Source organism: Eucyclogobius newberryi, unplaced genomic scaffold (assembly GCF_026437365.1).
Source record: "Eucyclogobius newberryi isolate DKJ021-1_F unplaced genomic scaffold, fEucNew1.0.hap1 SCAF_2, whole genome shotgun sequence".
Lineage (NCBI taxonomy): Eukaryota > Metazoa > Chordata > Actinopteri > Gobiiformes > Gobiidae > Eucyclogobius > Eucyclogobius newberryi.
Genome location: NW_027315834.1, coordinates 50,816,910 through 50,840,735, shown reverse-complemented (window position 1 = coordinate 50,840,735; position 23,826 = coordinate 50,816,910). Strand labels below are relative to the sequence as shown.

At 46.7% G+C, this 23,826-nt stretch overlaps 1 protein-coding gene across 1 annotated transcript; it reads right to left on the bottom strand.

The window, feature by feature from the left end:
- Positions 1-388: 388 nt before the first annotated feature.
- Positions 389-18,591, bottom strand: LOC140367201 (sulfotransferase 4A1-like). Its single transcript, XM_072453556.1, has 3 exons — positions 18,384-18,591; positions 666-796; positions 389-415 (listed from the first exon to the last, which is right to left on the bottom strand). Exons 1-3 carry the CDS (start codon positions 18,559-18,561, stop codon positions 389-391), a joined length of 336 nt encoding a protein of 111 aa, XP_072309657.1. The 5' UTR covers positions 18,562-18,591.
- Between the last annotated feature and the right edge of the window lie 5,235 nt (positions 18,592-23,826).

Sequence of the window (23,826 nt, the reverse complement as noted above, 5' to 3'; positions counted from 1 at the left end):
GAACAGGCCAGAGAGTCTCTACAGTCTGCCACTGGAACAGGCCAGAGAGTCTCTACAGTCTGCCACTGGAACAGACCAGAGAGTGTCTACAGTCTGCCACTGGAACAGGCCAGAGAGTCTCTACAGTCTGCCACTGGAACAGGCCACAGAGTCTCTACAGTCTGCCACTGGAACAGGCCAGAGAGTCTCTACAGTCTGCCACTGGAACAGACCAGAGAGTCTCTACAGTCTGCCACTGGAACAGGCCAGAGAGTCTCTACAGTCTATCACTGGCATGGTACAATATTGTCCCAGGGTCAAAATCAGGTTGTCCACGCAATTCCAAGTCACATGACCTCAGTACAAATCACCCAATTGCTGACCGCGTATATAAGCCCCGCCTCCTCTCTCAGTTGTGTGGGAGGGACTCTAGCAGCTGCAAGGTTAAGGTCATCAGACCGTGTTCACAAGGTCAACTCGACTGAACCGAGTCTGAGTTTGTTATCAATGTCATGGTGGTGATTCATGTTAGCATTAGCCTTAGCATGCTATGTTACGCTAATGCTAACATGAGGTCATAAAACCGATGTCTGTGTATTTTGATCTATATTTTGACATCTGTTAATATAGCTATGTATGCTAACTAGCATGCTAATGTTAGCATTGCTCATGCTAGCATTACTCGCCTGGATGATGTCCAGCCCTGGCTGTGGGTACTCTAACACGGGCAGCTGCTCATTGATGTTCATGAGGCCGATCTCGTCCGGGTCGGCGCCTTGACTCACCAAGTAAACCACCTCCTGCAGCAGACTGGTCCCTGAGGACAGAGGAGAGGGTCAGATGCCCTCCCGTGCTCCTGAGGACAGAGAGTCAGATGCCCTCCCGTGCTCCTGAGGACAGAGGGTCAGATGCCCTCCCGTGCTCCTGAGGACAGAGCAGAGAGTCAGATGCCCTCCCGTGCTCCTGAGGACAGAGCAGAGAGTCGGATGCCCTCCCGTGCTCCTGAGGACAGAGCAGAGAGTCGGATGCCCTCCCGTGCTCCTGAGGACAGAGCAGAGAGTCGGATGCCCTCCCGTGCTCCTGAGGAGAGAGGGTCAGATGCCCTCCCGTGCTCCTGAGGACAGAGAGTCGGATGCCCTCCCGTGCTCCTGAGGAGAGAGGGTCAGATGCCCTCCCGTGCTCCTGAGGACAGAGAGTCAGATGCCCTCCCGTGCTCCTGAGGACAGAGAGTCAGATGCCCTCCCGTGCTCCTGAGGACAGAGGGTCGGATGCCCTCCCGTGCTCCTGAGGAGAGAGGGTCGGATGCCCTCCCGTGCTCCTGAGGACAGAGGGTCGGATGCCCTCCCGTGCTCCTGAGGACAGAGGGTCAGATGCCCTCCCGTGCTCCTGAGGACAGAGGGTCAGATGCCCTCCCGTGCTCCTGAGGACAGAGGGTCAGATGCCCTCCCGTGCTCCTGAGGAGAGAGGGTCAGATGCCCTCCCGGTAGATGTGAGTTGGTGAAGTTGTAAACAACAGATTCTCAGAAACGTCTTTGTGTCGACAGCAACTGACTTTCTCTGGAAAAGACTGTCACGCTCTGGAGACATCTGAAGACCACCAGGACTAAACCAGGACTAAAACAGGACTAAACCAGGACTAAACCAGGACTAAAACAGGACTAAACCAGGACTAAACCAGGTCTAAACCAGGACTAAACCAGGACTAAACCAGGACTAAACCAGGTCTAAACCAGGACTAAACCAGGACTAAACCAGGTCTAAACCAGGACTAAACCAGGACTAAACCAGGTCTAAACCAGGACTAAACCAGGACTAAACCAGGACTAAACCAGGTCTAAACCAGGACTAAACCAGGACTAAACCAGGACTAAACCAGGTCTAAACCAGGTCTAAACCAGGACTAAACCAGGACTAAACCAGGACTAAACCAGGTCTAAACCAGGTCTAAACCAGGACTAAACCAGGACTAAACCAGGACTAAACCAGGTCTAAACCAGGACTAAACCAGGACTAAACCAGGACTAAACCAGGTCTAAACCAGGACTAAACCATGACTAGACCAGGACTAAACCAGGACTAAACCAGGACTAAACCAGGTCTAAACCAGGTCTAAACCATGACTAGACCAGGACTAAACCAGGTCTAAACCAGGTCTAAACCAGGACTAAACCAGGACTAAACCAGGTCTAAACCAGGTCTAAACCAGGTCTAAACCAGGACTAAACCAGGACTAAACCAGGTCTAAACCATGTCTAAGCCAGGTCTAAACCAGGTCTAAACCAGGTCTAAACCAGGCCTAAACCAGGACTAAACCAGGACTAAACCAGGTCTAAACCAGGTCTAAACCAGGACTAAACCAGGACTAAACCAGGTCTAAACCAGGACCTAACCAGGACTAAATCAGGACTAAACCAGGTCTAAACCAGGACCTAACCAGGACTGAACCAGGACTAAACCAGGACTAAACCAGGACATAGTATTTGACCTCTTGTTTGATCCCTGTTGTCGTCACGTATCAGTTTATTTTCTCAGAATTCCTTCCTGTTTTTTACATTCCTCAGAAAATCGATTCTATAGCTAATTTTTTTACACAGCTCTGAGCTCCAACGTGATTGGCCCATGTCTCAGAGTTTAACCAATCAGACGCGAATAATCAGAGGCCTTTGCATTTCTTTGGAGCTCAAACACGACCCAGAGTTTAACTCTAGAAACACAAGTAAAAATATTGATTTGGGTCGAGACCTAGAGCGGAATAAATGTTTTTATTCAAATATCGTTTCATTTTGTAGTCATCTAATGATAGTAGTTTAGTCCTGGTTTAGTCCTGGTTTAGACCTGGTTTAGTCCTGGTTTAGTCCTGGTTTAGACCTGGTTTAGTCCTGGTTTAGACCTGGTTTAGTCCTGGTTTAGACCAGGTTTAGTCCTGGTTTAGTCCTGGTTTAGACCTGGTTTAGACCTGGTTTAGTCCTGGTTTAGTCCTGGTTTAGACCTGGTTTAGACCTGGTTTAGACCTGGTTTAGTCCTGGTTTAGACCTGGTTTAGTCCTGGTTTAGTCCTGGTTTAGACCTGGTTTAGACCTGGTTTAGTCCTGGTTTAGTCCTGGTTTAGACCTGTTTTAGACCTGGTTTAGTCCTGGTCTAGTCCTGGTTTAGACCTGGTTTAGTCCTGGTTTAGTCCTGGTTTAGACCTGGTTTAGACCTGGTTTAGTCCTGGTCTAGTCCTGGTTTAGACCTGGTTTAGTCCTGGTTTAGTCCTGGTTTAGACCTGATTTATACCTGGTTTAGTCCTGGTTTAGACCTGCTTTAGTCCTGGTTTAATCCTGGTTTAGACCTGGTTTAATCCTGGTTTAGTCCTGGTTTAGACCTGGTTTAGTCCTGGTTTAGACCTGATTTAGTCCTGGTTTAGTCCTGGTTTAGACCTGGTTTAGACCTGGTTTAGTCCTGGTTTAGACCTGGTTTAGACCTGGTTTAGACCTGGTTTAGTCCTGGTTTAGTCCTGGTTTAGACCTGGTTTAGACCTGGTTTAGACCTGGTTTAGTCCTGGTTTAGACCTGGTTTAGTCCTGGTTTAGTCCTGGTTTAGACCTGGTTTAGTCCTGGTTTAGTCCTGGTTTAGACCTGTTTTAGACCTGGTTTAGTCCTGGTCTAGTCCTGGTTTAGACCTGGTTTAGTCCTGGTTTAGTCCTGGTTTAGACCTGGTTTAGACCTGGTTTAGTCCTGGTCTAGTCCTGGTTTAGACCTGGTTTAGTCCTGGTTTAGTCCTGGTTTAGACCTGGTTTATACCTGGTTTAGTCCTGGTTTAGACCTGATTTAGTCCTGGTTTAATCCTGGTTTAGACCTGGTTTAATCCTGGTTTAGTCCTGGTTTAGACCTGGTTTAGTCCTGGTTTAGACCTGATTTAGTCCTGGTTTAGTCCTGGTTTAGTCCTGGTTTAGACCTGGTTTAGACCTGGTTTGGACCTGGTTTAGTCCTGGTTTAGTCCTGGTTTAGACCTGGTTTAGACCTGGTCTAGTCCTGGTTTAGACCTGGTTTAGTCCTGGTTTAGCCCTGGTTTAGTCCTGGTTTAGTCCTGGTTTAGTCCTGGTCTAGTCCTGGTTTAGACCTGGTTTAGTCCTGGTTTAGCCCTGGTTTAGACCTGGTTTAGACCTGGTTTAGTCCTGGTCTAGTCATGGTTTAGACCTGGTTTAGACCTGGTTTAGTCCTGGTTTAGTCCTGGTTTAGTCCTGGTTTAGACCTGGTTTAGACCTGGTTTAGTCCTGGTTTAGTCCTGGTTTAGACCTGGTTTAGTCCTGGTTTTGACCTGGTTTAGACCTGGTTTAGTCCTGGTTTAGTCCTGGTTTAGTCCTGGTTTAGACCTGGTTTAGACCTGGTTTAGTCGTGGTTTAGACCTGGTTTAGTCCTGGTTTAGTCCTGGTTTTGACCTGGTTTAGACCTGGTTTAGTCCTGGTCTAGTCCTGGTTTAGACCTGGTTTAGTCCTGGTTTAGTCCTGGTTTAGTCCTGGTTTAGTCCTGGTTTAGACCTGGTTTAGACCTGGTTTAGTCCTGGTTTAGACCTGGTTTTGACCTGGTTTAGACCTGGTTTAGTCCTGGTCTAGTCCTGGTTTAGACCTGGTTTAGTCCAGGTTTAGACCTGGTTTAGTCCTGGTTTAGACCTGGTTTAGTCCTGGTTTAGACCTGGTTTAGACCTGGTTTAGACCTGGTTTAGTCCTGGTTTAGACCTGGTTTAGTCCTGGTTTGGACCTGATTTAGTCCTGGTTTAGTCCTGGTTTATACCTGATTTAGTCCTGGTTTAGTCCTGGTTTAGACCTGGTTTAGTCCTGGTTTAGTCCTGGTTTAGTCCTGGTTTAGACCTGGTTTAGACCTGGTTTAGACCTGGCTTAGACCTGGTTTAGACCTGGTTTAGTCCTGGTTTAGACCTGGTTTAGTCCTGGTTTAGTCCTGGTTTAGACCTGGTTTAGACCTGGTTTAGACCTGATTTAGTCCTGGTTTAGTCCTGGTTTAGACCTGGTTTAGTCCTGGTTTAGTCCTGGTTCAGACCTGGTTTAGACCTGATTTAGTCCTGGTTTAGACCTGGTTTAGTCCTGGTTTAGACCTGGTTTAGTCCTGGTTTAGTCCTGGTTTAGACCTGGTTTAGACCTGGTTTAGACCTGGTTTAGTCCTGGTTTAGTCCTGGTTTAGACCTGTTTTAGACCTGGTTTAGTCCTGGTCTAGTCCTGGTTTAGACCTGGTTTAGTCCTGGTTTAGTCCTGGTTTAGACCTGGTTTAGACCTGGTTTAGTCCTGGTCTAGTCCTGGTTTAGACCTGGTTTAGTCCTGGTTTAGTCCTGGTTTAGACCTGATTTATACCTGGTTTAGTCCTGGTTTAGACCTGCTTTAGTCCTGGTTTAATCCTGGTTTAGACCTGGTTTAATCCTGGTTTAGTCCTGGTTTAGACCTGGTTTAGTCCTGGTTTAGACCTGATTTAGTCCTGGTTTAGTCCTGGTTTAGACCTGGTTTAGACCTGGTTTAGACCTGGTTTAGTCCTGGTTTAGACCTGCTTTAGTCCTGGTTTAATCCTGGTTTAGACCTGGTTTAATCCTGGTTTAGTCCTGGTTTAGACCTGGTTTAGTCCTGGTTTAGACCTGATTTAGTCCTGGTTTAGTCCTGGTTTAGACCTGGTTTAGACCTGGTTTAGACCTGGTTTAGTCCTGGTTTAGACCTGGTTTAGACCTGGTTTAGACCTGGTTTAGTCCTGGTTTAGTCCTGGTTTAGACCTGGTTTAGACCTGGTTTAGACCTGGTTTAGTCCTGGTTTAGACCTGGTTTAGTCCTGGTTTAGTCCTGGTTTAGACCTGGTTTAGTCCTGGTTTAGTCCTGGTTTAGACCTGTTTTAGACCTGGTTTAGTCCTGGTCTAGTCCTGGTTTAGACCTGGTTTAGTCCTGGTTTAGTCCTGGTTTAGACCTGGTTTAGACCTGGTTTAGTCCTGGTCTAGTCCTGGTTTAGACCTGGTTTAGTCCTGGTTTAGTCCTGGTTTAGACCTGGTTTATACCTGGTTTAGTCCTGGTTTAGACCTGATTTAGTCCTGGTTTAATCCTGGTTTAGACCTGGTTTAATCCTGGTTTAGTCCTGGTTTAGACCTGGTTTAGTCCTGGTTTAGACCTGATTTAGTCCTGGTTTAGTCCTGGTTTAGTCCTGGTTTAGACCTGGTTTAGACCTGGTTTGGACCTGGTTTAGTCCTGGTTTAGTCCTGGTTTAGACCTGGTTTAGACCTGGTCTAGTCCTGGTTTAGACCTGGTTTAGTCCTGGTTTAGCCCTGGTTTAGTCCTGGTTTAGTCCTGGTTTAGTCTTGGTCTAGTCCTGGTTTAGACCTGGTTTAGTCCTGGTTTAGCCCTGGTTTAGACCTGGTTTAGACCTGGTTTAGTCCTGGTCTAGTCATGGTTTAGACCTGGTTTAGACCTGGTTTAGTCCTGGTTTAGTCCTGGTTTAGTCCTGGTTTAGACCTGGTTTAGACCTGGTTTAGTCCTGGTTTAGTCCTGGTTTAGACCTGGTTTAGTCCTGGTTTTGACCTGGTTTAGACCTGGTTTAGTCCTGGTTTAGTCCTGGTTTAGTCCTGGTTTAGACCTGGTTTAGACCTGGTTTAGTCGTGGTTTAGACCTGGTTTAGTCCTGGTTTAGTCCTGGTTTTGACCTGGTTTAGACCTGGTTTAGTCCTGGTCTAGTCCTGGTTTAGACCTGGTTTAGTCCTGGTTTAGTCCTGGTTTAGTCCTGGTTTAGTCCTGGTTTAGACCTGGTTTAGACCTGGTTTAGTCCTGGTTTAGACCTGGTTTTGACCTGGTTTAGACCTGGTTTAGTCCTGGTCTAGTCCTGGTTTAGACCTGGTTTAGTCCTGGTTTAGACCTGGTTTAGTCCTGGTTTAGACCTGGTTTAGACCTGGTTTAGACCTGGTTTAGTCCTGGTTTAGACCTGGTTTAGTCCTGGTTTGGACCTGATTTAGTCCTGGTTTAGTCCTGGTTTATACCTGATTTAGTCCTGGTTTAGTCCTGGTTTAGACCTGGTTTAGTCCTGGTTTAGTCCTGGTTTAGTCCTGGTTTAGACCTGGTTTAGACCTGGTTTAGACCTGGCTTAGACCTGGTTTAGACCTGGTTTAGTCCTGGTTTAGACCTGGTTTAGTCCTGGTTTAGTCCTGGTTTAGACCTGGTTTAGACCTGGTTTAGACCTGATTTAGTCCTGGTTTAGTCCTGGTTCAGACCTGGTTTAGACCTGATTTAGTCCTGGTTTAGACCTGGTTTAGTCCTGGTTTAGACCTGGTTTAGTCCTGGTTTAGTCCTGGTTTAGACCTGGTTTTTAGACCTGGTTTAGACCTGGTTTAGTCCTGGTTTAGTCCTGGTTTAGACCTGGTTTAGACCTGGTTTAGACCTGGTTTAGTCCTGGTTTAGTCCTGGTTTAGACCTGGTTTAGACCTGGTTTAGTCCTGGTCTAGTCCTGGTTTAGACCTGGTTTAGTCCTGGTTTAGTCCTGGTTTAGACCTGGTTTAGTCCTGGTTTAGACCTGGTTTAGTCCTGGTTTAGTCCTGGTTTAGACCTGGTTTGGACCTGGTTTAGTCCTGGTTTAGAACTGATTTAGTCCTGGTTTAGTCCTGGTTTAGACCTGGTTTAGTCCTGTTTTAGACCTGATTTAGTCCTGGTTTAGTCCTGGTTTAGACCTGGTTTAGTCCTGGTTTAGACCTGGTTTAGACCTGGTTTAGTCCTGGTCTAGTCCTGGTTTAGACCTGGTTTAGTCCTGGTTTGGTCCTGGTTTAGACCTGGTTTAGTCCTGGTTTAGACCTGATTTAGTCCTGGTTTAGTCCTGGTTTAGACCTGGTTTAGACCTGGTTTAGACCTGGTTTAGTCCTGGTTTAGATCTGGTTTAGACCTGGTTTAGTCCTGGTTTAGACCTGGTTTAGTCCTGGTTTAGACCTGATTTAGTCCTGGTTTAGTCCTGGTTTAGACCTGGTTTAGACCTGGTTTAGACCTGGTTTAGTCCTGGTTTAGTCCTGGTTTAGACCTGGTTCAGACCTGGTTTAGTCCTGGTTTAGACCTGGTTTAGTCCTGGTTTAGACCTGGTTTAGACCTGTTTTAGTCCTGGTCTAGTCCTGGTTTAGACCTGGTTTAGTCCTGGTTTAGTCCTGGTTTAGACCTTGTTTAGACCTGGTTTAGTCCTGGTTTAGTCCTGGTTTAGACCTTGTTTAGACCTGGTTTAGACCTGGTTTAGTCCTGGTTTAGACCTGTTTTAGACCTGGTTTAGTCCTGGTCTAGTCCTGGTTTAGACCTGGTTTAGTCCTGGTTTAGTCCTGGTTTAGACCTGGTTTAGACCTGGTTTAGTCCTGGTCTAGTCCTGGTTTAGACCTGGTTTAGTCCTGGTTTAGTCCTGGTTTAGACCTGGTTTAGACCTGGTTTAGTCCTGGTTTAGACCTGATTTAGTCCTGGTTTAGTCCTGGTTTAGACCTGGTTTAGTCCTGGTTTAGTCCTGGTTTCGACCTGGTTTAGTCCTGGTTTAGACCTGATTTAGTCCTGGTTTAGTCCTGGTTTAGACCTGATTTAGACTTGGTTTGGACCTGGTTTAGGTCTGGTTTAGTCCTGGTTTAGTCCTGGTTTAGTCCTGGTTTAGACCTGGTTTAGTCCTGGTTTAGACCTGGTTTAGACCTGGTTTAGTCCTGGTTTAGTCCTGGTATAGGCCTGGTTTAGTCCTGGTTTAGACCTGGTTTGGACCTGGTTTAGACTTGGTTTAGTCCTGGTTTAGTCCTGGTTTAGTCCTGGTTTAGACCTGGTTTAGACCTGGTTTAGACTTGGTTTAGTCCTGCTTTAGACCTGGTATAGTCCTGGTTTAGTCCTGGTTTAGACCTGGTTTAGTCCTGGTTTAGTCCTGGTTTTGACCTGGTTTAGTCCTGGTCTAGTCCTAGTTTAGACCTGGTTTAGTCCTGGTTTAGTCCTGGTTTAGACCTGGTTTAGACCTGGTCTAGTCCTGGTTTAGTCCTGGTTTAGTCCTGGTTTAGACCTGGTTTAGTCCTGGTTTAGACCTGATTTAGTCCTGGTTTAGTCCTGGTTTAGACCTGGTTTAGACCTGGTTTAGTCCTGGTTTAGACCTGATTTAGTCCTGGTTTAGTCCTGGTTTAGACCTGGTTTAGACCTGGTTTAGACCTGGTTTAGTCCTGGTTTGGACCTGATTTAGTCCTGGTTTAGTCCTGGTTCAGACCTGGTTTAGTCCTGGTTTAGTCCTGGTTTAGACCTGGTTTAGTCCTGGTTTAGACCTGGTTTAGTCCTGGTTTAGTCCTGGTTTAGACCTGGTTTAGACCTGGTTTAGTCCTGGTTTAGACCTGGTTTAGTCCTGGTTTAGACCTAGTTTAGACCTGGTTTAGTCCTGGTTTAGTCCTGGTTTTGTCCTGGTTTAGTCCTGGTTTAGACCTGGTTAAGTCCTGGTTTAGTCCTGGTTTAGACCTGGTTTAGACCTGGTTTAGACCTGGTTTAGTCCTGGTTTAGACCTGGTTTAGTCCTGGTTTAGTCCTGGCTTAGTCCTGGTTTAGTCCTGGTTTAGACCTGGTTTAGTCCTGGTTTAGTCCTGGTTTAGACCTGGTTTAGACCTGGTTTAGTCCTGGTTTAGTCCTGGTATAGGCCTGGTTTAGTCCTGGTTTAGACCTGGTTTAGACCTGGTTTAGACTTGGTTTAGTCCTGGTTTAGTCCTGGTTTAGACCTTGTTTAGACCTGGTTTAGTCCTGGTTTAGACCTGGTTTAGACTTGGTTTAGTCCTGGTTTAGTCCTGATTTAGTCCTGGTTTAGACCTGGTTTAGTCCTGGTTTAGACCTGGTTTAGACTTGGTTTAGTCCTGGTTTAGTCCTGGTTTAGTCCTGGTTTAGACTTGGTTTAGTCCTGGTTTAGTCCTGGTTTAGTCCTGGTTTAGACTTGGTTTAGTCCTGGTTTAGTCCTGGTTTAGTCCTGGTTTAGTCCTGGTTTAGTCCTGGTTTAGACCTGTTTTAGACCTGGTTCAGACCTGGTTTAGTCCTGGTTTAGACCTGGTTTAGTCCTGGTTTAGACCTTGTTTAGGCTGGTTTAGTCCTGGTTTAGTCCTGGTTTAGACCTGGTTTAGACCTGGTTTAGTCCTGGTTTAGACCTGGTTTAGACCTGGTTTAGACCTGGTTTAGTCCTGGTCTAGTCCTGGTTTAGACCTGGTTTAGTCCTGGTTTAGTCCTGGTTTAGACCTGGTTTAGACCTGGTTTAGTCCTGGTTTAGACCTGATTTAGTCCTGGTTTAGTCCTGGTTTAGACCTGGTTTAGTCCTGGTTTAGTCCTGGTTTCGACCTGGTTTAGTCCTGGTTTAGACCTGATTTAGTCCTGGTTTAGTCCTGGTTTAGACCTGATTTAGACTTGGTTTGGACCTGGTTTAGGTCTGGTTTAGTCCTGGTTTAGTCCTGGTTTAGTCCTGGTTTAGACCTGGTTTAGTCCTGGTTTAGACCTGGTTTAGACCTGGTTTAGTCCTGGTTTAGTCCTGGTATAGGCCTGGTTTAGTCCTGGTTTAAACCTGGTTTGGACCTGGTTTAGACTTGGTTTAGTCCTGGTTTAGTCCTGGTTTAGTCCTGGTTTAGACCTGGTTTAGACCTGGTTTAGACTTGGTTTAGTCCTGCTTTAGACCTGGTATAGTCCTGGTTTAGTCCTGGTTTAGACCTGGTTTAGTCCTGGTTTAGTCCTGGTTTAGACCTGGTTTAGTCCTGGTCTAGTCCTAGTTTAGACCTGGTTTAGTCCTGGTTTAGTCCTGGTTTAGACCTGGTTTAGACCTGGTCTAGTCCTGGTTTAGTCCTGGTTTAGTCCTGGTTTAGACCTGGTTTAGTCCTGGTTTAGACCTGATTTAGTCCTGGTTTAGTCCTGGTTTAGACCTGGTTTAGACCTGGTTTAGTCCTGGTTTAGACCTGATTTAGTCCTGGTTTAGTCCTGGTTTAGACCTGGTTTAGACCTGGTTTAGTCCTGGTTTGGACCTGATTTAGTCCTGGTTTAGTCCTGGTTCAGACCTGGTTTAGTCCTGGTTTAGTCCTGGTTTAGACCTGGTTTAGTCCTGGTTTAGACCTGGTTTAGTCCTGGTTTAGTCCTGGTTTAGACCTGGTTTAGACCTGGTTTAGTCCTGGTTTAGACCTGGTTTAGTCCTGGTTTAGACCTAGTTTAGACCTGGTTTAGTCCTGGTTTAGTCCTGGTTTTGTCCTGGTTTAGTCCTGGTTTAGACCTGGTTAAGTCCTGGTTTAGTCCTGGTTTAGACCTGGTTTAGACCTGGTTTAGACCTGGTTTAGTCCTGGTTTAGACCTGGTTTAGTCCTGGTTTAGTCCTGGCTTAGTCCTGGTTTAGTCCTGGTTTAGACCTGGTTTAGTCCTGGTTTAGTCCTGGTTTAGACCTGGTTTAGACCTGGTTTAGTCCTGGTTTAGTCCTGGTATAGGCCTGGTTTAGTCCTGGTTTAGACCTGGTTTAGACCTGGTTTAGACTTGGTTTAGTCCTGGTTTAGTCCTGGTTTAGACCTGGTTTAGACTTGGTTTAGTCCTGGTTTAGTCCTGATTTAGTCCTGGTTTAGACCTGGTTTAGTCCTGGTTTAGACCTGGTTTAGACCTGGTTTAGACTTGGTTTAGTCCTGGTTTAGTCCTGGTTTAGACCTGGTTTAGTCCTGGTTTAGACCTGGTTTAGACCTTGTTTAGACCTGGTTTAGTCCTGGTTTAGACCTGGTTTAGACTTGGTTTAGTCCTGGTTTAGTCCTGATTTAGACCTGGTTTAGACCTGGTTTAGTCCTGGTTTAGACCTGGTTTAGTCCTGGTTTAGACCTGGTTTAGACTTGGTTTAGTCCTGGTTTAGTCCTGGTTTAGTCCTGGTTTAGACTTGGTTTAGTCCTGGTTTAGTCCTGGTTTAGTCCTGGTTTAGACTTGGTTTAGTCCTGGTTTAGTCCTGGTTTAGTCCTGGTTTAGTCCTGGTTTAGACCTGGTTTAGACCTGGTTCAGACCTGGTTTAGTCCTGGTTTAGACCTGGTTTAGTCCTGGTTTAGACCTTGTTTAGGCCTGGTTTAGTCCTGGTTTAGTCCTGGTTTAGACCTGGTTTAGACCTGGTTTAGTCCTGGTTTAGACCTGATTTAGTCCTGGTTTAGTCCTGGTTTAGACCTGGTTTAGTCCTGGTTTAGTCCTGGTTTAGACCTGGTTTGGACCTGGTTTAGACTTGGTTTAGTCCTGGTTTAGTCCTGGTTTAGACCTGGTTTAGTCCTGGTTTAGACCTGGTTTAGACCTGGTTTAGTCCTGGTTTAGACCTGGTTTGGACCTGGTTTTGGTCTGGTTTAGTCCTGGTTTAGTCCTGGTTTAGACCTGGTTTAGTCCTGGTTTAGACCTGGTTTAGACCTGGTTTAGTCCTGGTTTAGTCCTGGTATAGGCCTGGTTTAGTCCTGGTTTAGACCTGGTTTGGACCTGGTTTAGACTTGGTTTAGTCCTGGTTTAGTCCTGGTTTAGTCCTGGTTTAGACCTGGTTTAGACCTGGTTTAGACTTGGTTTAGTCCTGCTTTAGACCTGGTATAGTCCTGGTTTAGTCCTGGTTTAGACCTGGTTTAGTCCTGGTTTAGTCCTGGTTTAGACCTGGTTTAGTCCTGGTCTAGTCCTAGTTTAGACCTGGTTTAGTCCTGGTTTAGTCCTGGTTTAGACCTGGTTTAGACCTGGTCTAGTCCTGGTTTAGTCCTGGTTTAGTCCTGGTTTAGACCTGGTTTAGTCCTGGTTTAGACCTGATTTAGTCCTGGTTTAGTCCTTGTTTAGACCTGGTTTAGACCTGGTTTAGTCCTGGTTTGGACCTGATTTAGTCCTGGTTTAGTCCTGGTTCAGACCTGGTTTAGTCCTGGTTTAGTCCTGGTTTAGACCTGGTTTAGTCCTGGTTTAGACCTGGTTTAGTCCTGGTTTAGTCCTGGTTTAGACCTGGTTTAGACCTGGTTTAGTCCTGGTTTAGACCTGGTTTAGTCCTGGTTTAGACCTGGTTTAGTCCTGGTTTAGACCTGGTTTAGTCCTGGTTTAGTCCTGGTTTAGACCTGGTTTAGACCTGGTTTAGTCCTGGTTTAGACCTGGTTTAGTCCTGGTTTAGACCTGGTTTAGTCCTAGTTTAGACCTAGTTTAGACCTGGTTTAGTCCTGGTTTAGTCCTGGTTTTGTCCTGGTTTAGTCCTGGTTTAGACCTGGTTAAGTCCTGGTTTAGTCCTGGTTTAGACCTGGTTTAGACCTGGTTTAGACCTGGTTTAGTCCTGGTTTAGACCTGGTTTAGTCCTGGTTTAGTCCTGGCTTAGTCCTGGTTTAGTCCTGGTTTAGACCTGGTTTAGTCCTGGTTTAGTCCTGGTTTAGACCTGGTTTAGACCTGGTTTAGTCCTGGTTTAGTCCTGGTATAGGCCTGGTTTAGTCCTGGTTTAGACCTGGTTTAGACCTGGTTTAGACTTGGTTTAGTCCTGGTTTAGTCCTGGTTTAGACCTTGTTTAGACCTGGTTTAGTCCTGGTTTAGACCTGGTTTAGACTTGGTTTAGTCCTGGTTTAGTCCTGATTTAGTCCTGGTTTAGACCTGGTTTAGTCCTGGTTTAGACCTGGTTTAGACCTGGTTTAGACTTGGTTTAGTCCTGGTTTAGTCCTGGTTTAGACCTGGTTTAGTCCTGGTTTAGACCTGGTTTAGACCTTGTTTAGACCTGGTTTAGTCCTGGTTTAGACCTGGTTTAGACTTGGTTTAGTCCTGGTTTAGTCCTGATTTAGTCCTGGTTTAGACCTGGTTTAGTCCTGGTTTAGACCTGGTTTAGTCCTGGTTTAGACCTGGTTTAGACTTGGTTTAGTCCTGGTTTAGTCCTGGTTTAGTCCTGGTTTAGACTTGGTTTAGTCCTGGTTTAGTCCTGGTTTAGTCCTGGTTTAGACTTGGTTTAGTCCTGGTTTAGTCCTGGTTTAGTCCTGGTTTAGTCCTGGTTTAGTCCTGGTTTAGACCTGGTTTAGACCTGGTTCAGACCTGGTTTAGTCCTGGTTTAGACCTGGTTTAGTCCTGGTTTAGTCCTGGTTTAGTCCTGGTTTAGACCTGGTTTAGACCTGGTTTAGTCCTGGTTTAGACCTGATTTAGTCCTGGTTTAGTCCTGGTTTAGACCTGGTTTAGTCCTGGTTTAGTCCTGGTTTAGACCTGGTTTGGACCTGGTTTAGACTTGGTTTAGTCCTGGTTTAGTCCTGGTTTAGACCTGGTTTAGTCCTGGTTTAGACCTGGTTTAGACCTGGTTTAGTCCTGGTTTAGACCTGGTTTGGACCTGGTTTAGGTCTGGTTTAGTCCTGGTTTAGTCCTGGTTTAGTCCTGGTTTAGACCTGGTTTAGTCCTGGTTTAGACCTGGTTTAGACCTGGTTTAGTCCTGGTTTAGTCCTGGTATCGGCCTGGTTTAGTCCTGGTTTAGACCTGGTTTGGACCTGGTTTAGACTTGGTTTAGTCCTGGTTTAGTCCTGGTTTAGTCCTGGTTTAGACCTGGTTTAGACCTGGTTTAGACTTGGTTTAGTCCTGCTTTAGACCTGGTATAGTCCTGGTTTAGTCCTGGTTTAGACCTGGTTTAGTCCTGGTTTAGTCCTGGTTTAGACCTGGTTTAGTCCTGGTCTAGTCCTAGTTTAGACCTGGTTTAGTCCTGGTTTAGTCCTGGTTTAGACCTGGTTTAGACCTGGTCTAGTCCTGGTTTAGTCCTGGTTTAGTCCTGGTTTAGACCTGGTTTAGTCCTGGTTTAGACCTGATTTAGTCCTGGTTTAGTCCTGGTTTAGACCTGGTTTAGACCTGGTTTAGTCCTGGTTTGGACCTGATTTAGTCCTGGTTTAGTCCTGGTTCAGACCTGGTTTAGTCCTGGTTTAGTCCTGGTTTAGACCTGGTTTAGTCCTGGTTTAGACCTGGTTTAGTCCTGGTTTAGTCCTGGTTTAGACCTGGTTTAGACCTGGTTTAGTCCTGGTTTAGACCTGGTTTAGTCCTGGTTTAGACCTGGTTTAGTCCTGGTTCAGACCTGGTTTAGTCCTGGTTTAGACCTAGTTTAGACCTGGTTTAGTCCTGGTTTAGTCCTGGTTTTGTCCTGGTTTAGTCCTGGTTTAGACCTGGTTAAGTCCTGGTTTAGTCCTGGTTTAGACCTGGTTTAGACCTGGTTTAGACCTGGTTTAGTCCTGGTTTAGACCTGGTTTAGTCCTGGTTTAGTCCTGGCTTAGTCCTGGTTTAGTCCTGGTTTAGACCTGGTTTAGTCCTGGTTTAGTCCTGGTTTAGACCTGGTTTAGACCTGGTTTAGACCTGGTTTAGTCCTGGTTTAGTCCTGGTATAGGCCTGGTTTAGTCCTGGTTTAGACCTGGTTTAGACCTGGTTTAGACTTGGTTTAGTCCTGGTTTAGTCCTGGTTTAGACCTTGTTTAGACCTGGTTTAGTCCTGGTTTAGACCTGGTTTAGACTTGGTTTAGTCCTGGTTTAGTCCTGATTTAGTCCTGGTTTAGACCTGGTTTAGTCCTGGTTTAGACCTGGTTTAGACCTGGTTTAGACTTGGTTTAGTCCTGGTTTAGTCCTGGTTTAGACCTGGTTTAGTCCTGGTTTAGACCTGGTTTAGACCTGGTTTAGACTTGGTTTAGTCCTGGTTTAGTCCTGGTTTAGACCTGGTTTAGTCCTGGTTTAGACCTGGTTTAGACCTTGTTTAGACCTGGTTTAGTCCTGGTTTAGACCTGGTTTAGACTTGGTTTAGTCCTGGTTTAGTCCTGATTTAGTCCTGGTTTAGACCTGGTTTAGTCCTGGTTTAGACCTGGTTTAGTCCTGGTTTAGACCTGGTTTAGACTTGGTTTAGTCCTGGTTTAGTCCTGGTTTAGTCCTGGTTTAGACTTGGTTTAGTCCTGGTTTAGTCCTGGTTTAGTCCTGGTTTAGACTTGGTTTAGTCCTGGTTTAGTCCTGGTTTAGACCTGGTTTAGACTTGGTTTAGTCCTGGTTTAGTCCTGGTTTAGTCCTGGTTTAGACTTGGTTTAGTCCTGGTTTAGACCTGGTTTAGACTTGGTTTAGTCCTGGTTTAGTCCTGATTTAGTCCTGGTTTAGACCTGGTTTAGTCCTGGTTTAGACCTGGTTTAGTCCTGGTTTAGACCTGGTTTAGACTTGGTTTAGTCCTGGTTTAGTCCTGGTTTAGACCTGGTTTAGACTTGGTTTAGTCCTGGTTTAGTCCTGGTTTAGACTTGGTTTAGTCCTGGTTTAGTCCTGGTTTAGACTTGGTTTAGTCCTGGTTTAGTCCTGGTTTAGTCCTGATTTAGTCCTGGTTTAGACCTGGTTTAGTCCTGGTTTAGACCTGGTTTAGTCCTGGTTTAGACCTGGTTTAGACTTGGTTTAGTCCTGGTTTAGTCCTGGTTTAGTCCTGGTTTAGACTTGGTTTAGTCCTGGTTTAGTCCTGGTTTAGTCCTGGTTTAGACTTGGTTTAGTCCTGGTTTAGTCCTGGTTTAGACCTGGTTTAGACTTGGTTTAGTCCTGGTTTAGTCCTGGTTTAGTCCTGGTTTAGACTTGGTTTAGTCCTGGTTTAGACCTGATTTAGTCCTGGTTTAGACCTGGTTTAGTCCTGGTTTAGACCTGGTTTAGTCCTGGTTTAGACTTGGTTTAGTCCTGGTTTAGTCCTGGTTTAGTCCTGGTTTAGACTTGGTTTAGTCCTGGTTTAGTCCTGGTTTAGTCCTGGTTTAGACCTGGTTTAGACTTGGTTTAGTCCTGGTTTAGTCCTGGTTTAGACTTGGTTTAGTCCTGGTTTAGTCCTGGTTTAGTCCTGGTTTAGACTTGGTTTAGTCCTGGTTTAGTCCTGGTTTAGACCTGGTTTAGACCTGGTTTAGTCCTGGTTTAGTCCTGGTTTAGACCTGGTTTAGACTTGGTTTAGTCCTGGTTTAGACCTGGTTTAGACTTGGTTTAGTCCTGGTTTAGTCCTGGTTTAGTCCTGGTTTAGACCTGGTTTAGACTTGGTTTAGTCCTGGTTTAGTCCTGGTTTAGACTTGGTTTAGTCCTGGTTTAGTCCTGGTTTAGTCCTGGTTTAGACTTGGTTTAGTCCTGGTTTAGTCCTGGTTTAGACCTGGTTTAGACTTGGTTTAGTCCTGGTTTAGTCCTGGTTTAGTCCTGGTTTAGACTTGGTTTAGTCCTGGTTTAGTCCTGGTTTAGACCTGGTTTAGACTTGGTTTAGTCCTGGTTTAGTCCTGGTTTAGTCCTGGTTTAGACTTGGTTTAGTCCTGGTTTAGACCTGATTTAGTCCTGGTTTAGACCTGGTTTAGTCCTGGTTTAGACCTGGTTTAGTCCTGGTTTAGACTTGGTTTAGTCCTGGTTTAGTCCTGGTTTAGTCCTGGTTTAGACTTGGTTTAGTCCTGGTTTAGTCCTGGTTTAGTCCTGGTTTAGACCTGGTTTAGACTTGGTTTAGTCCTGGTTTAGTCCTGGTTTAGACTTGGTTTAGTCCTGGTTTAGTCCTGGTTTAGTCCTGGTTTAGACTTGGTTTAGTCCTGGTTTAGTCCTGGTTTAGACTTGGTTTAGTCCTGGTTTAGTCCTGGTTTAGTCCTGGTTTAGTCCTGGTTTAGACCTGGTTTAGTCCTGGTTTAGACCTGGTTTAGTCCTGGTTTAGACCTGGTTTAGTCCTGGTTTAGACCTGGTTTAGACTTGGTTTAGTCCTGGTTTAGTCCTGGTTTAGTCCTGGTTTAGACTTGGTTTAGTCCTGGTTTAGTCCTGGTTTAGTCCTGGTTTAGACTTGGTTTAGTCCTGGTTTAGACTTGGTTTAGTCCTGATTTAGTCCTGGTTTAGTCCTGGTTTAGTCCTGGTTTAGACCTGGTTTAGACCTGGTTTAGACCTGGTTTAGTCCTGGTTTAGTCTGAAGACAAGTGTGGAATCATCTTTAGAAGAACCTGAAGTTGAACATTGAGGCTGTAGAACTTCTGCTGCAGATGAGACGGACCAGGGTCAAAGGGTCAAAGGGTCAAAGGTCAGAGTTGTCAATATTTGCTCCTAATTCAAGCCTATTTTAGTCCTGATGTGGACTCGGTTTGTTCTAGTGCAGGTTCAGTTGGTGGTCTGATGTGGTGAATGTGTGAGGACGGTCTCCATGGCGACAGATCGGTTTAATGCCACACTGTGGAATGTTCAGGGAAAGAAAGATCATCTCTGTGGAGACACAGTTCAGAGTTCAGCTCTGATTTATCCCAGTTTACTCTTAGTTAAAGCCTCACTGCGGGAGATTTCACCTTCAACACTGCATTTACTTTGCCCTAGAACCCTCTCACTGTGAGGGGCTCGTCTCTCCACGGACCTGACTTGTACCTTTTCTGGTGAAGGGAGGAGTCCATTAAAGCCTTCATTCTGTCACAACATGAACACTCTCTAAAGCTGGAGCTCAGGCTGTGACGCACGTGAGGCTCACTGTCAGTCCCGCCCGTGACGTCATACGCACCGGACTTTGGATACGTCACGATCCAGATGTCGCTGCTCCTCAGGCCGAAGCCGCGGATCTCCTCCATCTTCCCGCGGCAGAAGGGCGGCAGCCGCACGCCCTCGTGCTCGAAGTACTTGCTCTCGTACTCGATGGGGGTGCACGGCGTGTCGGCCTCGCTCTCCGCCATCTCCGCCATGACCGGGTCAGAACCGAGTCTGGGCCGAGGAGCGCGGGACGGAGCGCGGGACTGAGTACGGGACGGAGCGGGGGACGGGACGTAGTGGGAGCGCAACGCGGGACGGAGCGCGGGACGGAGCGCGGGACGGGTTCTACCAAACGCGGACCCAAAACACGAGCGACGACACGGACGCGGAAAGAGCCGAGAGCCAATCAGAGCGCGGAACAGTGATGTAATGCGCGCTCGTGAGAAGAAGAAGCAGCAGCATCAGGACCAGCGCGCGTGACCGAGCAAGAAGCGTGACGTCAGAGGCGCGTTCTGGCTCCAAACGTCACATTTAAAGCACGAAGAAGAAGAAGAAGAAGAAGAAGAAGAAGAAGAAGAAGAAGAAGAAGAAGAAGAAGAAGAAGAAGAAGAAGAAGAAGAAGAAGAAGAAGAAGATGATAATAATCATTTGTCTCATTTATTTATTATTTCATTGTATAAATTGAATTGTAAGTTATAAAAGTTCATCTATTTAATCATTCGTTTGAAAAGCTTTTGATTCATATTTATTTAAAGTGCTAAACAAGTTTCATATCAATGATTTAATTATTGAAAAAATATTGAGGCTCTTTACGATCGTCCAACATCAAAAATTAAAATCGATGGTCATGTGACAGATCCACTGACTCTGGACAGAGGAGTCGGACAGGGCTGTGCCTGGTCCCTCCTCCTGTTCTCTTTATATTTGAAACATTGGCCCAATTTATGAGACAAAACAATTCACGGTGTTAAAATGGATTGAACATCAATGACCTTCTGCAGATGATGTTCTATTGTATTTGACCAAAACAGACATTTACAAACCTAATGTGACACATTTTATTCAGGAAAATGGTGGAATGTGTAGATACAAATTAAATGTACAAAACACTTCTTTCTCTCTGTCCTTTACAAAGATTTACCAATATAAATGGTAAACGGAATCTCTTCGATATTTAGGTCTGGCACTTCATAGAAACATATCAACAATTCTGGAAAAAGGGGGCGGGGTTTATCTTGTGTGAAAATGACTTTATTTCAGGTGAAATCAGAGCGTTACTGGTGTGATCAATGGTCTTATACTGAGTGTCATGTGGTGCCTGAGGTTCCTGTACAGTTCTTATACTGAGAGTCATGTGGTGCCTGAGGTTCCTGTACAGGCCTTATACTGAGAGTCATGTGGTGCCGGTGGTTCCTGTACAGGTCTTATACTGAGAGTCATGTGGTGCCTGAGGTTCCTGTACAGGTCTTATACTGAGAGTCATGTGGTGCCTGAGGTTCCTGTACAGGTCTTATACTGAGAGTCATGTGGTGCCTGAGGTTCCTGTACAGGTCTTATACTGAGAGTAATGTGGTGCCTGAGGTTCCTGTACAGGTCTTATACTGAGAGTCATGTGGTGCCTGAGGTTCCTGTACAGGTCTTATACTGAGAGTCATGTGGTGCCTGAGGTTCCTGTACAGGTCTTATACTGAGAGTCATGTGGTGCCTGAGGTTCCTGTACAGGTCTTATACTGAGAGTCATGTGGTGCCGGGGGTTCCTGTACAGGTCTTATACTGAGAGTCATGTGGTGCCGGGGGTTCCTGTACAGGTCTTATACTGAGAGTCATGTGGTGCCTGAGGTTCCTGTACAGGTCTTATACTGAGAGTCATGTGGTGCCTGAGGTTCCTGTACAGGTCTTATACTGAGAGTCATGTGGTGCCTGAGGTTCCTGTACAGGTCTTATACTGAGAGTCATGTGGTGCCTGAGGTTCCTGTACAGGTCTTATACTGAGAGTCATGTGGTGCCGGAGGTTCCTGTACAGGTCTTATACTGAGAGTCATGTGGTGCTGGGGGTTCCTGTACAGGTCTTATACTGAGAGTCATGTGGTGCTGGGGGTTCCTGTACAGGTCTTATACTGAGAGTCATGTGGTGCCTGAGGTTCCTGTACAGGTCTCATACTGAGAGTCATGTGGTGCCTGAGGTTCCTGTACAGGTCTCATACTGAGAGTCATGTGGTGCCTGAGGTTCCTGTACAGGTCTCATACTGAGAGTCATGTGGTGCCTGAGGTTCCTGTACAGGTCTTATACTGAGAGTCATGTGGTGCCTGAGGTTCCTGTACAGGTCTTATACTGAGAGTCATGTGGTGCCTGAGGTTCCTGTACAGGTCTTATACTGAGAGTCATGTGGTGCCTGAGGTTCCTGTACAGGTCTTATACTGAGAGTCATGTGGTGCCTGAGGTTCCTGTACAGGTCTCATACTGAGAGTCATGTGGTGCCTGAGGTTCCTGTACAGGTCTTATACTGAGAGTCATGTGGTGCCTGAGGTTCCTGTACAGGTCTTATACTGAGAGTCATGTGGTGCCTGAGGTTCCTGTACAGGTCTTATACTGAGAGTCATGTGGTGCCTGAGGTTCCTGTACAGGTCTTATACTTAGAGTCATGTGGTGCCTGAGGTTCCTGTACAGGTCTTATACTGAGAGTCATGTGGTGCCTGAGGTTCCTGTACAGGTCTTATACTGAGAGTCATGTGGTGCCTGAGGTTCCTGTACAGGTCTTATACTGAGAGTCATGTGGTGCCTGAGGTTCCTGTACAGGTCTTATACTGAGAGTCATGTGGTGCCTGAGGTTCCTGTACAGGTCTTATACTGAGAGTCATGTGGTACCTAAGGTTCCTGTACAGGTCTTATACTTAGAGTCATGTGGTGCCTGAGGTTCCTGTACAGGTCTTATACTGAGAGTCATGTGGTGCCTGAGGTTCCTGTACAGTTCTCACTGGCAGAAGGAACTGATCAGAACATACAAACTAAACACACATGTTACAATCTTAAAGTGGTTTATGATCTAAATGTAACACCTAAAGCACAAAGTCCAGATTGAAAGTCTTTTACAGATTGTGAAGGAGAATCACCTGAAGAGCTTTGACTCAGAGAAAAAGGAATTTTAAATGTTTTTACAAATAATGAGTTTTTATAACCAAGAAATAAACTGATAATGACCATCACAGCCTTTTGAAAGATTTATTAAAGCTTATGAATCTGAACTATCAATAATGTCTAAATGACACAAATGTCTGGACAGTCACTACTGATTATTAAGGGTCAATGGGAAAAATGTTCGATTGAACTTCAGAAATATGGAAAAAATCTCACTTTAAAATCAGCAAATTTGACATTTTGTGACAAAATGAGAAAATGTTTTGGGTCATGTTTGTTTTAGTTTCTATTGTTTTATGGGATATATTTTTCATCCATCTTCTTCCTCTTCTCCGGGGCCGGGTCGCGGGGGCCGCAGTCTGAGCAGGGACTCCCAGACTTCCCCCTCCCCAGACACTTCCTCCAACTCCTCCGGGGGGATCCCAGAACAGCCGAGAGACATAGTCCCTCCAGCGTGTCCTGGGTCGTCCCCGGGGCCTCTTCCCGGTGGGACATGCCCGGAACCCCTTCCCAGGGAGGAGCAGCAGCTCTACTCCGAGCTCCCCCCGTGTGGCCGAGCTCCTCCCCCTATCTCTAAGGGAGCGCCCAGCCACCCGGGGGAGGAAACTCATTTGGACCGCTTGTATCCGCAATCTTGTCCTTTGGGTCATTAAAGCTCATGACCATAGGTGAGGTCAGAACATAGAGTGACCGGTAAATCCAGAGCTTTGTGTTTGGACTCGGCTCCTTCTTCACCACAACAGTCCAACTGTCAATCACACAGATCAAACAATGCTCATAGGGACTTGGCAATGTCCCAGAGTCCTCTGTCCTTAGCCCCTCCCTCTGTCCTTAGACCCTCCCTCTGTCCTTAGACACTCCATCTGTCCTTAGACCCTCCTTCTGTCCTTAGACCCTCCCTCTGTCCTTAGACACTCCATCTGTCCTTAGACACTCCATCTGTCCTTAGACCCTCCCTCTGTCCTTAGCCCCTCCCTCTGTCCTTAGACACTCCATCTGTCCTTAGACACTCCATCTGTCCTTAGACCCTCCCTCTGTCCTTAGCCCCTCCCTCTGTCCTTAGACCCTCCTTCTGTCCTTAGCCCCTCCTTCTGTCCTTAGACCCTGCTTCTGTCCTTAGACCCTCCTTCTCGGCCAGGAAGAACTACAAAACCTACAGAAACCTGGAGGAGTTCAAGAGTTAGAACCAGTTCTTCAGGAGGAGAACCAGGTCTTTCAGGCAGATGAAGAACCGTTCATCTGGAGTAGAGACTGTTTCTCCAGGAGAGGATCGTCTGGGTCCACAGGTCATGGATGTGTCCCACTCCCCCAGAGACGCAGGAAGAGGGAAAAGAATTAAGATTAAATATTAATTATAGTTGAAAGTAAAAGTCGTCTTTGCCTCTGGAGCAGCTGGAACTGTCAATATTCATCATGCACTTTATTTATTGTGTGGCTCTAATGTGGACAGTGGAGGGGACAGTGGAGGGGACAGTGGAGAGGACAGTGGAGGGGACAGTGGAGGGGACAGTGGAGAGGACAGTGGAGGGGACAGTGGAGGGGACAGTGGAGGGGACAGTGGAGGGGACAGTGGAGAGGACAGTGGAGGGGACAGTGGAGGGGACAGTGGAGAGTACAGTGGAGGGGACAGTGGAGAGGACAGTGGAGAGGACAGTGGAGGGGACAGTGGACAGGACAGTGGAGAGGACAGTGGACAGGACAGTGGAGGGGACAGTGGAGGGGACAGTGGAGAGGACAGTGGACAGGACAGTGGAGGGGACAGTGGAGGGGACAGTGGAGAGTACAGTGGAGGGGACAGTGGAGAGGACAGTGGAGGGGACAGTGGACAGGACAGTGGACAGGACAGTGGAGGGGACAGTGGAGGGGACAGTGGAGAGTACAGTGGAGGGGACAGTGGAGAGGACAGTGGAGGGGACAGTGGACAGGACAGTGGAGAGGACAGTGGACAGGACAGTGGAGGGGACAGTGGAGGGGACAGTGGAGAGTACAGTGGAGGGGACAGTGGAGAGGACAGTGGAGGGGACAGTGGACAGGACAGTGGACGGGACAGTGGACAGGACAGTGGACAGGACAGTGGAGGGGACAGTGGAGGGGACAGTGGACAGGACAGTGGAGAGGACAGTGGAGGGGACAGTGGAGAGGACAGTGGAGGGGACAGTGGAGAGGACAGTGGAGGGGACAGTGGAGAGGACAGTGGAGAGGACAGTGGAGGGGACAGTGGAGAGGACAGTGGAGGGGACAGTGGACAGGACAGTGGACAGGACATTGGACAGGACAGTGGAGGGGACAGTGGAGGAGACAGTGGACAGGACAGTGGAGGGGACAGTGGACAGGACAGTGG